The sequence below is a fragment of the Branchiostoma belcheri genome, unplaced genomic scaffold (assembly GCF_001625305.1).
Source record: "Branchiostoma belcheri isolate BF01 breed outbred unplaced genomic scaffold, Haploidv18h27 scaffold63, whole genome shotgun sequence".
NCBI lineage: Eukaryota > Metazoa > Chordata > Leptocardii > Amphioxiformes > Branchiostomatidae > Branchiostoma > Branchiostoma belcheri.
In genome coordinates this window covers 1,262,111-1,275,916 of record NW_017804276.1, presented here as the reverse complement: position 1 = coordinate 1,275,916, position 13,806 = coordinate 1,262,111, and the positions used below count along the sequence as shown (strand labels likewise).

Sequence of the window (13,806 nt, the reverse complement as noted above, 5' to 3'; positions counted from 1 at the left end):
CAGACCACTCCCAACCTTCCAATGTTGGTTGTCTATTGATAAAAGAAGCGGTTGTCGGCCGTGGTTGGCAGTTGGCCAGCAAGGTTTGCTACTGGTCGGCTGAGCCCGCCGAATGTTTCAAAAACATTCGATTAAGGGGTAGGAGTATATGGGATTTCTAGAAAGCATTGACAGCTGTTGAGTAGTTAATTCCAGTGAATTGTTTTTGATAGGGAGATCGTCTTTCCTTCGGGATGACGATTCTGCTGTCCATGGTGGTCTCTCTGGTCTTTATCACAGATGTTCTGCCGGCCAAGGGTTCTATGCCTGTTGCAGGTAAGAATTTATTGCCCTTTTCTATTTTACTATCATTAATTATCTTATTCATGCTTCAAGGATTGATTAGGTTCGTTTCAATGTATGATACGATTAAAACTGCCAATACTCTTACATGTCAGATAAAATCTAACAATTTTGCACAGTTTCAATGGAAGTAGAATTCAGTGGCGGCGTGCCATTCAGTCGGATCACTGATCATGGAACAATAGAAAATCCTATAATTCATAAAATCATTTTTCCATGTTAGCTGTGCTGATCATCGTGTACATGTGCCTGATGGGTGTGTTCCTCATCGCCACCGTAATAAACATCAGGGTCAGCTCAATGGTGAGTCTTTTGATAATAGGCCTCATTCCAGATACAGTCGCCATATTGATTCTATTCTCGCGGAAGCACATCCTTGCCTTGGCGTGAACGCGCGTGACCTCACACGAAAGCGAGACTGCAGTTGGGTCAGGGTTTCCATTGAGGCTTCCTAGCAATGGCTACTTCCACGGTCGATAGCGATGTTCCAACTTCAACGGTGATTTTTGTCAGTCCAGTGTAAAATATTGTCGAAAGTACGGAGTGGAGGATGTTGTTGTGGGCATGTGGGATCAATTTCACTTAAAGTCATTAACGCCTAAATGGAATAGCCATAATCGCATTAAGGCCTGAATGGATTATGTAGGTGCGGTAAAGACAGATTTTAGATATAATATATATAGGAAATAAAAGATAAGCCAAAAAAAAAGTGTCGAAGGTCTATTGCTGATGAATCATTTAGCTTCAATTGTTAACGTACAGGAAATAATAGTCGATGTGGTGGCAGAGCAGGTTCCGTTAATTCTATTTACCGAAGGAAAACGTATTGTTTTACTCAGTTTCTTCTTCTTCTGTTCCAAACACTGACCTCTGACCTGGACAATGACCTGATTTATTGACGTCTCTCACCATGGTAACTGTTGTTGGGTTACATAATGTTGCAATTTCATGGTCTGCGCTGCTCCCGTCACCATATACTAGTAGTACATATATGTAAATGTGTTTGAGTAAGAATTAACATAGCAGACTATGTACGAACTTTAGGTAGGCATTATACATTTGCTTTGCAAATGCTACTTCTCTAGTGAAGTAATTACGACGTACTTGATTTTCATATTACCGTATCACCTGTTTGGAGTATAAACTATACATATATGTTGCTATTAGAAAAGAGAGCTCCACCCTCTTCTGAAGAAGGTGTTTCTCGTGTATGTCGCTCGGCTCGTGCTCCTGGGGGACCTCACCCAGACAGAAGATGGCCCCACACCTCGGAAAGTAGAAGAGGACAAATCTGAGATGGTGACTGACATAACCGAAAATGACACGTAGGTTTGCTCGCCATCTTGGCACTATACGTGCTCACTAAAACCTGCTGTTTTCCCCGCGTTAATAGACATAAAGAAAACTGAAAAGTACAAAAGATTATTTTGTCATTCTCTCTTGGAATAAATTACCCCAGACCGCCAGATTATGCTTCCCCATCTATACATGTGAAAATGAATGAAACTCTTGATTTGACAACGTGCCCGGACAACCACACTACTCATACGGCCACGGACACTATGCAATATATCTAATCATGACTCAGATTCGATTTTAGTCAGCTGAACTACCACCAGTTCCAGCATTACTGTATCACGAGTGCAAATATGGGCACCCAAATGAGACATCAGAACACTGTTCCTTGCACTGTAAACTTTACAATTCTAAAAGGACTTAACTGTTCTTATCCATATCCTGTTTACATCTCGAAAACATACTCCCCGTTGACCACCTCAACTCAAACGATACCACATGCACTTTACTCCATACTGGTAACCTTCGCATGTTCTACAAATCGCCGTAACTTCGATATTGCACTCAGTTTAATTTCATTTCACTTTCTGTATGATTTGATTTATCACATTAACGTTATAGATTCTATTGGTGCACCAGCAATTCTCATTTAATGTCCACTACAAGTTTTGTATTTGTTACCCCAACGTTGTATTATGTTTTTTTAAATGTTTCATGAGCTAAAGATTATTATAACACATCATGTGCTCTATTTACTCATACTAGTATTGTTCTTAGTTCATGTTTTTGTTGTAAATTCGGGTAAGAATTAGCAATAACCTTTAGTTTATTAATGTATTATAGCTGTAACATTTTGTACTTGCGTTTTCAAAAGACTATGTTCACTGTTGCCCTATTGCCATTAGTAAACCAGCCGAAGTTGAGCCAAGCCAACTGAGGACAAAACAAGTCCTGATGTCTCTTAAGGAGTCCGTGAATGACCTTAGTACCGCCGTGGAGGCCATGTCCACTAAGCCGTCGGGAGTAGGGAAGCCGGATTGCAAGAAGCTCGCTCGGGTGTTTGACCGTATCTGTTTCATCTTGTATGTGTCAGGTCTAATCATTGCGATTCCTATCGTGAGGTATGCCGCTAGCGAGAACTAGATACCTTGGCCATAAGATACGGTAGAGTCAGCTCGTGTATCTGTATCCTTCCTTCATATCGTCTTTAAATTCTATAATTCAAAAGTGCCTAGATTGATTGTCTTGATATTTGGTATGTGGGTAGGTCTGACCTTGGAAACGAAATCGAAACGATTAGATTTTGTGCTGGGCTTTTCATGGTACAACAGTGGAAATTCTTTGTGTGTATTTTGAGGGTCTGATAGACGTGGAATGATAGACTTGAGGGGATCTATCTGGAAGTCCCTTTTTATTTTGTCATAATATTATGACTCTAGATTGTAAAGGCAGATTGGCATGGTTTTGGCTTGTAGGTAGCTTACTTTTACTTTTGACGAGTATTTCTAAACAATACGCCTAATTAGATCTTCCAGACTCTGGTTGGATATTATAGAGGTGTTAATGAATAACGATTTTGAATTAAGAAATGTCGAAACTAAAAAAAATAGATTTTTAATGATTATTGTAGCTAATGAGGATTTGTTACTATCCGTTGGTACAAGAAAGCTGTTAATCGTTGGTGTTTTTCGGCATAACAGTTTGTAACATTTAGCACAGTAACGTTCAGAACAGTTCGTAACGTTTAGAAACTTAAGGTTTTCGACATTTGGAACATATTATTACGTCTTGTATGTGATATTTAGTAATACTACAAATATTTAGAACAGAGAGTAATATTACTATCAGCTTGTAAAGTTTGGAATAACGCTTGTTGCATTTAGAACCGTTTGTCACTGTTAGAACTGTTAAAGTTGGTAACATGTCGAATAGCGTGGAAGACGTAGAAAAGATACTACGAGTAATATTGATAACAAGTTGTAACATATACAAAAGCTCTTAACATTTTAGAACAGTCCAATGTTATATCTCAAGTACAGTTTTGTTTACTGTGGTAAATTGTAACCCATGTCATCTTTCATCTAATCAGCTATGTTATATATTAGGCCACAGCAAGTAAATTTTATGGATGACATCCTCCGCAGACTCCAAATCTAGATCTAATGCGAGCGGGCAAAAAAAACAAGGCGGGCCGAAAAAAATGGTTCCTACCTTTTACAATTTTGACTCAATCGTTGTACAAATGGTTTCGATTCAGTGGGAACATCACATATACACAGCCACCATCACATATCACTGAATCAAAGTAAGAAACAAAACATTAAATCATACCCTTTTCTTGTCTCCTCTCTTCATAGTTATCTGTCATCCTCCTTCCGGCATGGCAACAGACATCTTTGCCCATTTTCGGCATATTGACCACTGTCAGAAGGCAACAAAATTTCTTTTTTATTTTCCAAAATCAGGCTAAACTTAATGCGCGCGCTGATGTCATCCATAAAAGATACTTGCTGTGGCCTTAGGATAGGTTGTAGCAAGTATTGGTTGAAAAGTAAGATTATGTAATGCCGGTCTTTTTGCGAAAAAATCTTTTGTTTGAATGGGTGAAATAAAGATGGTGTATCGTCATTTCTCGTGTGTCTGGTCTTGTCTCGTGTAATTGCATTAATTCGGAATTACAGTAATTACATTAATTAGTAATTACGGCAATTAATCGGACACTTGTCTCCTGATGACGTTTCTAAAACATACAAATTGCATCCATAATAATGGCGTCTGTTTCGCTTAATTGGGAAGACGTCATTATAGCTTCAAACGTCAAACATTTTGAGATGTTTAACAGATTGTTAACGTTTGACGCATACCACCTGTGTGAGATAAATTGTCATTCTTCTGACTAATTCCCACTAATATGGATTGTTCCGGTGCATTTGTCCCAAATTACCGGTTTAGGCCAGTCCTGCAAGCTTTTGTAAAAAAAAATACTGTTAACGTTAGATCATTAGATAGGCGTTCTGCATGTAGCTGTATCGGTATCGTGAGGACGGAGAATCTAACTCAAGTACAAAGTCAATATATTTGTTTTCGATACGTAAAGAGTTGTTACCAGCTACGTAAAGAACATCTAAAAGGTACGCAAGAGGTCCATGGTTTGAGACATCGCGATAATTATAGTCGGCTCTTTATCTTGTCAGAGGTGTGGCTTTCCTCAAACACAGGGCCGACCGTTTAACGTCACTCCCAGAGGACCGTAACCTCTACCAGACTCTCCCCGGGCACAGACCGCACCTGGCTCGGGCGGGATGCAAACCTGAGGCTCGGTTCTTGGCCGGGAGAGGCTCGAAAAAACACGTGCTGATGAACTTTTAGAGAACATCTTTGGAGTTCCGTTGTCAACCAAAAAACTGCGTGCATTTAAATTTGTTTTGGACTTCTGCGGCAAGGTCAGTCATCTGCTGACGAAAAGGTACGTACATCATTCATCAAAAATCATTCAGATAGTGCATTGAAACACATAAGTCCTTATGTGTTTTTGTTGTTTTGTTGCCACGTCTTTTTCATACCTTTTTTTATTTTTATGACGATTGGAAGCCTAGGAAATATCGTATTTCAAGCGTCAAATATTACACTTGGATCGGTTCATTTGGATGATGTTGATATCTGTTTTCTGAATTTCTGAATGTTGTCACCCAAAAGCTTATTATAGAACCTTCGCTCTGACATGGGCTGTTTTCTGAAATCCAGAAATTTCGCTACGTATAATCTCGCTATTTTGTAAAATAAAATAAAAAAGAAATTTAATGACAAAAGTCTTCAATGACGTTTGCAATCATGCACTGATTATCATACACGTCGCTTGCAAGACCAAAACTAGAATGTGCCGGAACAGTATAGGGCCCATATACAAAGAAAGACAAAGATAAACTGGAAAGGGTACAGAACAAAGCCGCAAAATTCTGCACGAACAACTATGGAAGGGGTGCTAGCCCAACGGAAATCAAAAGAAACCTACAGTGGGGGTCGCTGGAAAACAGACGAAAAATGTTCAGACTGTGCATGATGTACAAAATGACTAATAAACGGGTGGACGTACCAACCACTAAGTATCTCATACCAGCCAAGAAAAGAACCAGAGGCAGCCATGCCTTCAAATCAATTGCCTTCTTATCGACCAAGAATTGAGGTGTTCAAAACAAGACCTATCGTAGAGTGTAACTCTTTGCCACCATGCAAAGTTTGCGCACCATCATTAGAAAGCTTGAAACAACTCTTGCAATTAAATGTGAAAATATTGAGTGTAACAAGTCGTTCGGTGTGATATAGCTAGCTGCCGCCGCGCCACGTGCAGTAATACCGGCTATACAGATACGGGTACAGATGCACTGATCCACAGCATTGCCAGGGTTCCTAAAAACTGCCTACAAAATAGTTCATACAACCATTAACGCCCGAAAAGTGATTCGAGTCTTATCTTGCCCTAAGTCCTTTTGAAGTATGCTGGAAAGGATGTTTGAACTGTCGTTTCCGTGTGTTTTTGCTCAGACATTGCACAGGGTGTACTCAACGCTATATCCAAGACAAATAATTTCCAAGAGAGAAAAGAAACAGCAAGAATGAGATGGAGAAAGAGGCAGAGGGAAAGAAAGAAAGAAAGAAAGAAAGAAAGAAAGAAAGAAAGAAAGAAAGAAAGAAAGAAAGAAAAAGAAAAAAAAGAACGAGGGAGAACAATTCGTTATTTTTTTATATTTCAACATGTAATCACAAGACTTGGTGACGGCACACTCAAGTTTTTTCAACTTATATTCATGCCGTCACCAACAAAGGGGACAATACTCATTTCCACCTGAGTGAAGTGAGGAAAGTCGTGTAAAGTGCCTTTCCCAAGGGCACAAGATCGGTGGCATGTCAGGACTCGAACCCAGGACCCAGGATTCGTTATTTTTGTTGGAAATCTCCGGTAGGAACCACGCAGGCGTTCGTAAAATTCTCGCAATATGCTCCATATTTTTCTTATTCAGTTTTAAAATGGAAATTAACGTTATAGATGGTCCTTTTCCCCGCCCTCTCCATATGCACTTTTATCAGTTTAGCTTCATGGGCAGAACTATGCATTTTTAAACCTGTCTTCAGTAACACCCCCTTTCCACTATAGCACTATAGGCTTTTACCACTCAGATCGATAAGAGTTAGGCATTGACCGATCGCTCACCCAGGGTGGTCAACTTTGGGCACCGAATTCCCTTTTTTTTTTAGAGCACGAATGTTCGACCATGCTCCATCTAGGTAATTCCAACCGAACACGTATTCCATTTGGGGTCACTTGCGGTCATTTGCAATAACCCATGGTGCCATTTTGCCATACTGATTTGATTATATGGATGACATCCACGCGCACATGAATTTTCGTCCGTTTCCAAAAAAAAAGAAGTTTTCCACCATACTGTATATCGTACAAAATGAGCGCATATATGTCGTATGTTGCAAAAAAAGTATTGGAAAACGATACTAATATGAAATAATGCCGAAATCAATTCAGGAATAGAAGAAAATGGGAAGAAATGAAAATGAAGAGTCTATTATCATTTGATTTGATTTGATTTGATTTATTAAGATTGCAGCAAGTACAATACTCGTGGGCCACAGGCAGCGGGGGCTGGTGTTGTGGCCCACACACAAAACAATCACAAGCACACAAACAAGACACACATTTAAACCTAGTATAAGTATATAAAATAAGTATAAGGGTACTAAAACAGCATAGATTAGAATACTAGTATATCAGTCCATTTAGCACTAGATACAGTTCATGCGGTTTCTAGCCGCCAGAATGTTCTCATATCTGGGGCCACGTCTCCAGGTCAACTGGTGCTTCTGTTGTGTGAGCAGGTGGGCCCGACACATGTTCTTAAATATAGTGATGCTGCGGGCCTCTCTAACAGACTGGGGCAGCTGATTCCACAGCCGTGACGCATAAGGCAGAAAACTGGCCTTGTACGTCTGTGTACGGCACCGAGGTAAGTGGAGGTGCGTTGCGTTCCGCAGCTGAACACGTGTGACCCTTTGGTCTCCTCGTGTGGTGGGAGTTAGTGGCTGGAGGTGAGGGGGGACTAGTCCGTTCACCAATTTGCCACACCATACCCTGTGTGTTTGTTCAACCATTTGTTCAACCTTTCTGACCACGTAGATTTCATAATGAAGGAAACATTTTTGCAAAACTTTTTTTTTCTTCCCACGCTCGCGTCAGTTTTTGGGTTCCCAGAGAATGTCATCCATATAATCAAATCAACATGGCGTAACCTTGAGTATTGTAAGGATCGTTCACACCGGTATCATTTACCCCCCTCCCCATCCAAGTGTGAAAAATATCATTGTCGTCTTCTGAATTGTACCTTCTAAAATATAGTAAGGCCACACCAATATTATTTGTTGTTTCTCGGATTTTTTCTGAAAAAATAAAACAACGAAAAAAAACAAGCCAAGGCACTCCATGATAGCCAGAAATGTTAGAATATGAGCCATGAAGTGAACATACCAGGCTGGTTTATAATAAAACAATACATTTTGAACTTTTAATAAAACAAAATTGCATTGTTACATTGGAAAACTTAAGAACTAGGAAGAAAAGGACTTTCTTCAACCGTTGGGCTGAAAATATGTCTTTCATTGAGCATTCTGCAGTTAATTTAGAACCAAATCTTTTTTTCCTTTTTGCAAATCAGAAAAAACGGACAGGGCGATCCGAAAAGCAACAAATTGGTGTGGCCTAACGTTACATCATATTCCAAGTGAAAAATCAACCACTTTCTCCCTGTGTCCTTTTCTGGAGTCTGTCACTGCCACACCTGCAGTTTGAGTCATCTGATCGGGGCACTGGAGAACCTCAGCCTGTCTGCGGGTTGTAATTAACACAAAACGGTCTCTAATTACATTCTGACACTGTCCTGTCTACTGTCACCGACAGGTGGTTGTTTTCGGTCAGCTTTCAAGGCTCGTGGGACTTACTTCTGCTCACTTGAATAAGCATCCCCATGTCGTCACAACACAATCCTCATGTTTAGTGGGGTCGTGTGGCGTAACGGCAGAATGCTCGACTCGGAACAAAGTGGCCCCGGGTTCGAGTCCTGACATGCCACCGATCGTGTGCCCTTGGGAAAGGCACACGACTTTCCTCGGGTGAAAATGAGTATTGTCTGTCCCGTGTTGGTGTCGGCATTAATATAAGTTGAAAAAAACCGAGTGTGCCGTCACCACGTCTTGTGATTACGTGTTGGAATATAAAAAATCCTCCTGTTTGCGTACTAGACTACTCAGTGTACTGTCATCAACCCTTGAAGATTTTAGTCAGACATAAGGTGTTCTTTTACCGAGGAGTAGGTGGTGCATGTACTATTTGACGGAGAAACTGGATAGGACCTCTTCGGCGTTTTGTTTGTCTGTGATCTTTTTGCTATTTTAGTCTTTTTGGTTCTCAACGAGAGGTATGCAATCTCCCACCCGACTAACAACTTGGGCTGGAAAAATAGTAAAATTTAGCCAGATAGGAGCGAATTGGCAGGCGAGTTTGGCCACCGGTAATTCATTTTTCTGGAAGAAAATTTAATCCTTAGGGTGTTTTTTTTCACAGGACGAACAACGGGGCTAAAAAATAGCAAAATCTAGTCATATAGGAAGGATTGTTTGCCAGAGGAGTTTAGCCATCATAAGTTTGATGGGAAATTTTACCCTTACGGTGGCTCATTCCCTTCTGTTTACACTACTTTCGTAGGAACTTGGGAATCAGCTAATTATATAAGAATGATGATTTTGAATTATCTGATAGCATCAACTAACAATGAACAATAAATGACATAGCTTTGAATTTCCCTGCCTTCTGTTGTACATTCGCTATGATATAACTAAACGTGCATTATTTACCTCACAGAAAACAAGTCAGCATGGGTCGATGCGTTTGGCATCTCGCCATCGCTACTCTACTCGCTCTCTTCGCATTTGCCTGCGGTCAGTTCAGCGGGCCACCAGTGCCGCCGCCTCTTCCACAGCTTCCGGAGCCCGTACAGACCGAGATCACCCTGCAAGCCGGCACTGGGACCTTCAACAGCCCGGGTTTTCCGGACGACTATCCAGGTAGACACCATCGATTGGCTTAGGCTATGTTGATTTGATTATATATGTATGGCATCCTTTGCGAACCCCAAAATTGATGCGAGCGTGCGAATAAAAAAAAATTTTGCCAAAAAAAGTTGCTTTCATTATGAAATCTGACGTGGACAAGAAGGGTGAACAAATGGCGCAGAGTATGGTATGGCGAATAATCTACTCTTCAAATTCATTTCTTTACATTTCCGTCTTTACCTCCATGAAAAATGGAGGTATTGTTTTTTTCGTGTCTGTGTGTCTGTCTGTGTGATGATATTTGGTATGTTGGTAAGTCTTAGGAAGACGAAGGTCAAGGTCAAATATGGGCCTTCTGGTGGATGACCTTGGTACTGCAGCAGAACTTCCGGTTTTTGTATCTTTTGTGTCTTTTGTATCTGGTCTTGACTTTTTGGTGACAGATAGCTTTTTCTGTCAGAAATAAGTGGTGTGGGTTCGGTCCCCCTACCAGCTTTTTCTGGAACTGCAGGGGACTTTCGGGCGAAATGTTTAAAAGCCAATAAGTCATTATAATAATATGTATATACATATAAATGTTTTATAATAATAAAACATTTATATAAACTCTACATATTTCATGGAGGTATGAAATCTCAGAATTCTTGTTTTTATTTGATTTTGGCATTCTATGACATTAGTGTTGTCTTAACATTTTTTTGCAACTAACGGTATATTTGCTGATTTTCCAACTGTTTTGTACGATTTACAGTGTGGTTGAAAACTTTTTTTTGTTCAGAGTTCATTTCGTTCAAAGTTCATTCGTTCATAAGGTCTCTGTCATGTGTTTTGGCAACACCAAAGTGGTGGAGCCGTTAGACGTTACTTCCGGGAGTTGATATCATCTATCAGTTCACATTTTTCAATTTGCATTGGCACCTGAGAGCGATATCCATTACATTTCCCGATCGACACATGCATTAGAAGATTACCAAACATCTGTCGTCTATCGACCATATAGCAACTATATGTATCATTGTTTAAAGTTAAAACTTTTGGTCCAACACAAAAAAAATTCTCTCACCTAGAGCTTTCTTTGGTCTTCCTCAGTAGCATGTGAAGCGTGTCACGTTGCTTCTTTGAAGTGTGACGTCAACACTGGGTCAAAGGTATCTGGTAGACGATGTCGGCCCCCGTCGCGGTTCAAAGAAGGGTGATGGACCCTGATTTACATGGCTTCCTTCACCCCTCTCAAGAAATAGTCTTGTTCAGTGTCCAAAATATATACCTTTGACCCAGTGTTGACGTCACACTTCAAAGAAGCCACGCAAGTTTCACTGGGTCAGTCTACTGAGGAAGACCAGAGTGACTGGTCGAAAGCTCTAGGTGAGAGAATTTTTGTGTGGTCAAAAGTTTTAACTTCAGACATGTAACTACCAACACAGATGAACTTTCATGATTATATGTATCATTATTGCTTTTATGTTTTCTGCCAGTCTTAAACTTTCCTATTAACGTTTCCTTGCAGACGACTCAAGCATCCGTTGGCTGATAGAAACCGACAGGACCAGGGTCATACAGCTGACCTTCCACGACTTTAACCTGGAGAAGTCACTGATCAACCCTGACTGTAACTTTGACTACCTGGCGGTCTACAGCCGTGATAAAACAACAGGCCTGGACACTCCTATCGGTAAGTCCACTTTTCACTTCCCTAAATTTTGAAGCCTCCCTTTATTTATTTATTTATTTATTTTATTTGTTTATTTAACCAGAAAAACATATTGCCCTGGAGGGCGGTTTTCAATGTACCCTGGGGGGGGCAGTTCCCAAACACAATAAAATAATAACAATACAACATAAAGTAATCGCGGAAGAAACGTATGTAGAATCAAGGGACAAATTCAAATAATATAATTTAAGCATAAACTTAAGTAACAGAAGAATAAGCGGTCCAAAATAGGCATACATCAAATAATATCAAATCAATCATACAGAAATCAAATAAATAATAAGTGAAAGGATGAATTTGCATATCAATGTACAATGTACACCCTTTTAGCTTTTATACGCTCTCTAGGCCACTTTTATTCTTCTGCATATGAATATTTGATCAGAATTTTGACTGGCACGCTGATTGGCCAAGCCTGACTGGTGCCCTCCAATCAGCAGAGGCCCCACTTGAGGGTTTAATTAGCTAATTACATAACATTATCATGAGACGGACAGAACATTTCCACAATGCCAAAAAGATCACAAACTGCTTCGTTTTTCCAGGAAAGTTTTGTGGACAGGAGCTTCCAGGAAGTATCGAATCCGACACGAGCGTGATGTCGGTAGTGTTCGTGTCCGATGCTAGCATCCATCGGTCTGGATTCAACGCAACATTTGGTACAAAGAGATTTCTAGGAGGAGGTAAGCTTTGCCTTGCAGTTTGAGTTTCTTCATCTTTTATCAATCAATCAATCAATCAATCAATCAATCAATCAATCAAGAGGCCTTGTAACACATTTGCAAACCTGGAGTCTACATTCAGAGACTGGCTCCCGAGGTCGAGGGGGGAAATATCTGGTCGACAGACTCAAAACAAGCAGAAACTGAACACACCTCTCTGTCGGACCAACAGACTGAAAAACTCTCCCAACCTTGTAAACCTTCTCAACAATGATCAGTGAACTCTGAACTGTAAACAAACTTTCTGAATTTCGAATCTTTATATCTGAAGTTTACCCTGCACCTATCTTGTTATCATTCTATGTTAAACTACGAGTTTTTAGTAGGTAATTAAGTTTTAATCTTTAAGAGATGCCAATTTGTTTTACTACTAGTATAGAAATTAAGAATTTACTTTTAATACTGTAAATACCCACAGTTTGTGTATTATAATATAAAAAGAGCTCAATGGTGTGTAAATACTAACGCAATTCAGACTTTTGTCTGCTATGTTTGTTTGAATTGAAAATAAAGTTTCAAAACCGTGAATAGTTTCATCGAGTCTCTGAAGAAAAGGGCTCTTATTCAGCCAACGTTCTGCTAACCATCTGTCACTCTTCTCGGGCAATTCTGACTGGTTCACATAATGATTACAATTGTTACTTGATAGGTTTGGGAAATAATTTGGACGTTCCCGACGAGTGTTTGGACGTTCCCGACGAGTTCTACAACTACTGTAAAGATCTCGGCTACCACAGAACAACACCGACAAACATGTTCGGTCAAAGCATCAACGAGACGTTGGACTCACCAGAGTGGGCGCAGATGGAGAACATCAACTCGTCCTGTCACCCCCACCTCCGGCCGTTCATCTGCTCGCTGCTGATGCCGCGATGCCTCATGTCACTCGTCTGGACACCAAGGGGACCACAATTCTGGTATGTCAACGTTAACAGTTTTCTTTTTAATATTCCAACATGCAAGGACATTATAATGTCCTTGCAACATGTAATCACAAGACGTTGTGACGGCAAACTCACTTTTTTTTCAACTCATGTTAATGCCGTCAGCAACAACGGGGACAATACAATACTCATTTTTACCGTATGAAGTGAGGAAAGTCGTGTTAAGTGAGCTAAGCTGGGTCACGGGAAAAGGAGAGTTTCCCGTGCGGGAACTGTGCCACGGAGGGGGAGAGATTCCCGCTTACGGGAATCTCTCCACCTAGCAGTGCCGAGTCCCGCACGGGAACTTCACCACTCAGGGCTGCCACGGAGGTTGAGAATTTCCCACAATACGGGAATCTCTCCACCTATAGAAAGACTAAGTCCCGTACGGGAACTTCACCACTCAGGGCTGACCGTGCGCGCGCGTGTTTTGGGGCCGATATACGGACGGGAATGTCACCATATTACACGAACGGGAATTGGACCATTTTAGTGTCGGCCCGAAATGGTGACGTTCCCGATCGCGCGTTGTTGGCCCAAAATGGTGACGTTCCCGTTGCGCGATGTTGACCCGAAATGGTGACGTTCCCGTGCTTGCCATTTGGGAGCTGAGTAATGAAAACACATGCGCGCACTGTCGCTCTAGAGTGGTGAATCTCCCGTACGGGAGTCCGTGGCTCCACGTGGAGAGTTTCCC

The 13,806-nt window shown here is 40.8% G+C and overlaps 2 protein-coding genes across 2 annotated transcripts in view; both read left to right on the top strand.

Annotated features, from left to right (window-relative positions):
* Window positions 1–2,781, top strand: part of LOC109483204 — a 59,944-nt gene extending 57,163 nt beyond the window's left edge. Inside the window, 4 exon segments of the mRNA XM_019786185.1 lie at window positions 213–315; window positions 566–645; window positions 1,510–1,667; window positions 2,544–2,781. Of these exon segments, the coding sequence (XP_019641744.1) occupies window positions 213–315; window positions 566–645; window positions 1,510–1,667; window positions 2,544–2,781 (579 nt within the window).
* Window positions 2,782–5,043: 2,262 nt separating this feature from the next.
* The window catches only part of LOC109483203, a 53,624-nt gene continuing 44,861 nt past the window's right edge, over window positions 5,044–13,806 (top strand). The window contains exons 1-5 of the mRNA XM_019786184.1: window positions 5,044–5,104; window positions 9,560–9,762; window positions 11,258–11,422; window positions 12,007–12,144; window positions 12,833–13,100. Coding sequence (XP_019641743.1) covers window positions 9,573–9,762; window positions 11,258–11,422; window positions 12,007–12,144; window positions 12,833–13,100 — 761 coding nt within the window. The 5' untranslated portion in view covers window positions 5,044–5,104; window positions 9,560–9,572. The remainder of the gene's footprint in view (window positions 5,105–9,559; window positions 9,763–11,257; window positions 11,423–12,006; window positions 12,145–12,832; window positions 13,101–13,806) is intronic.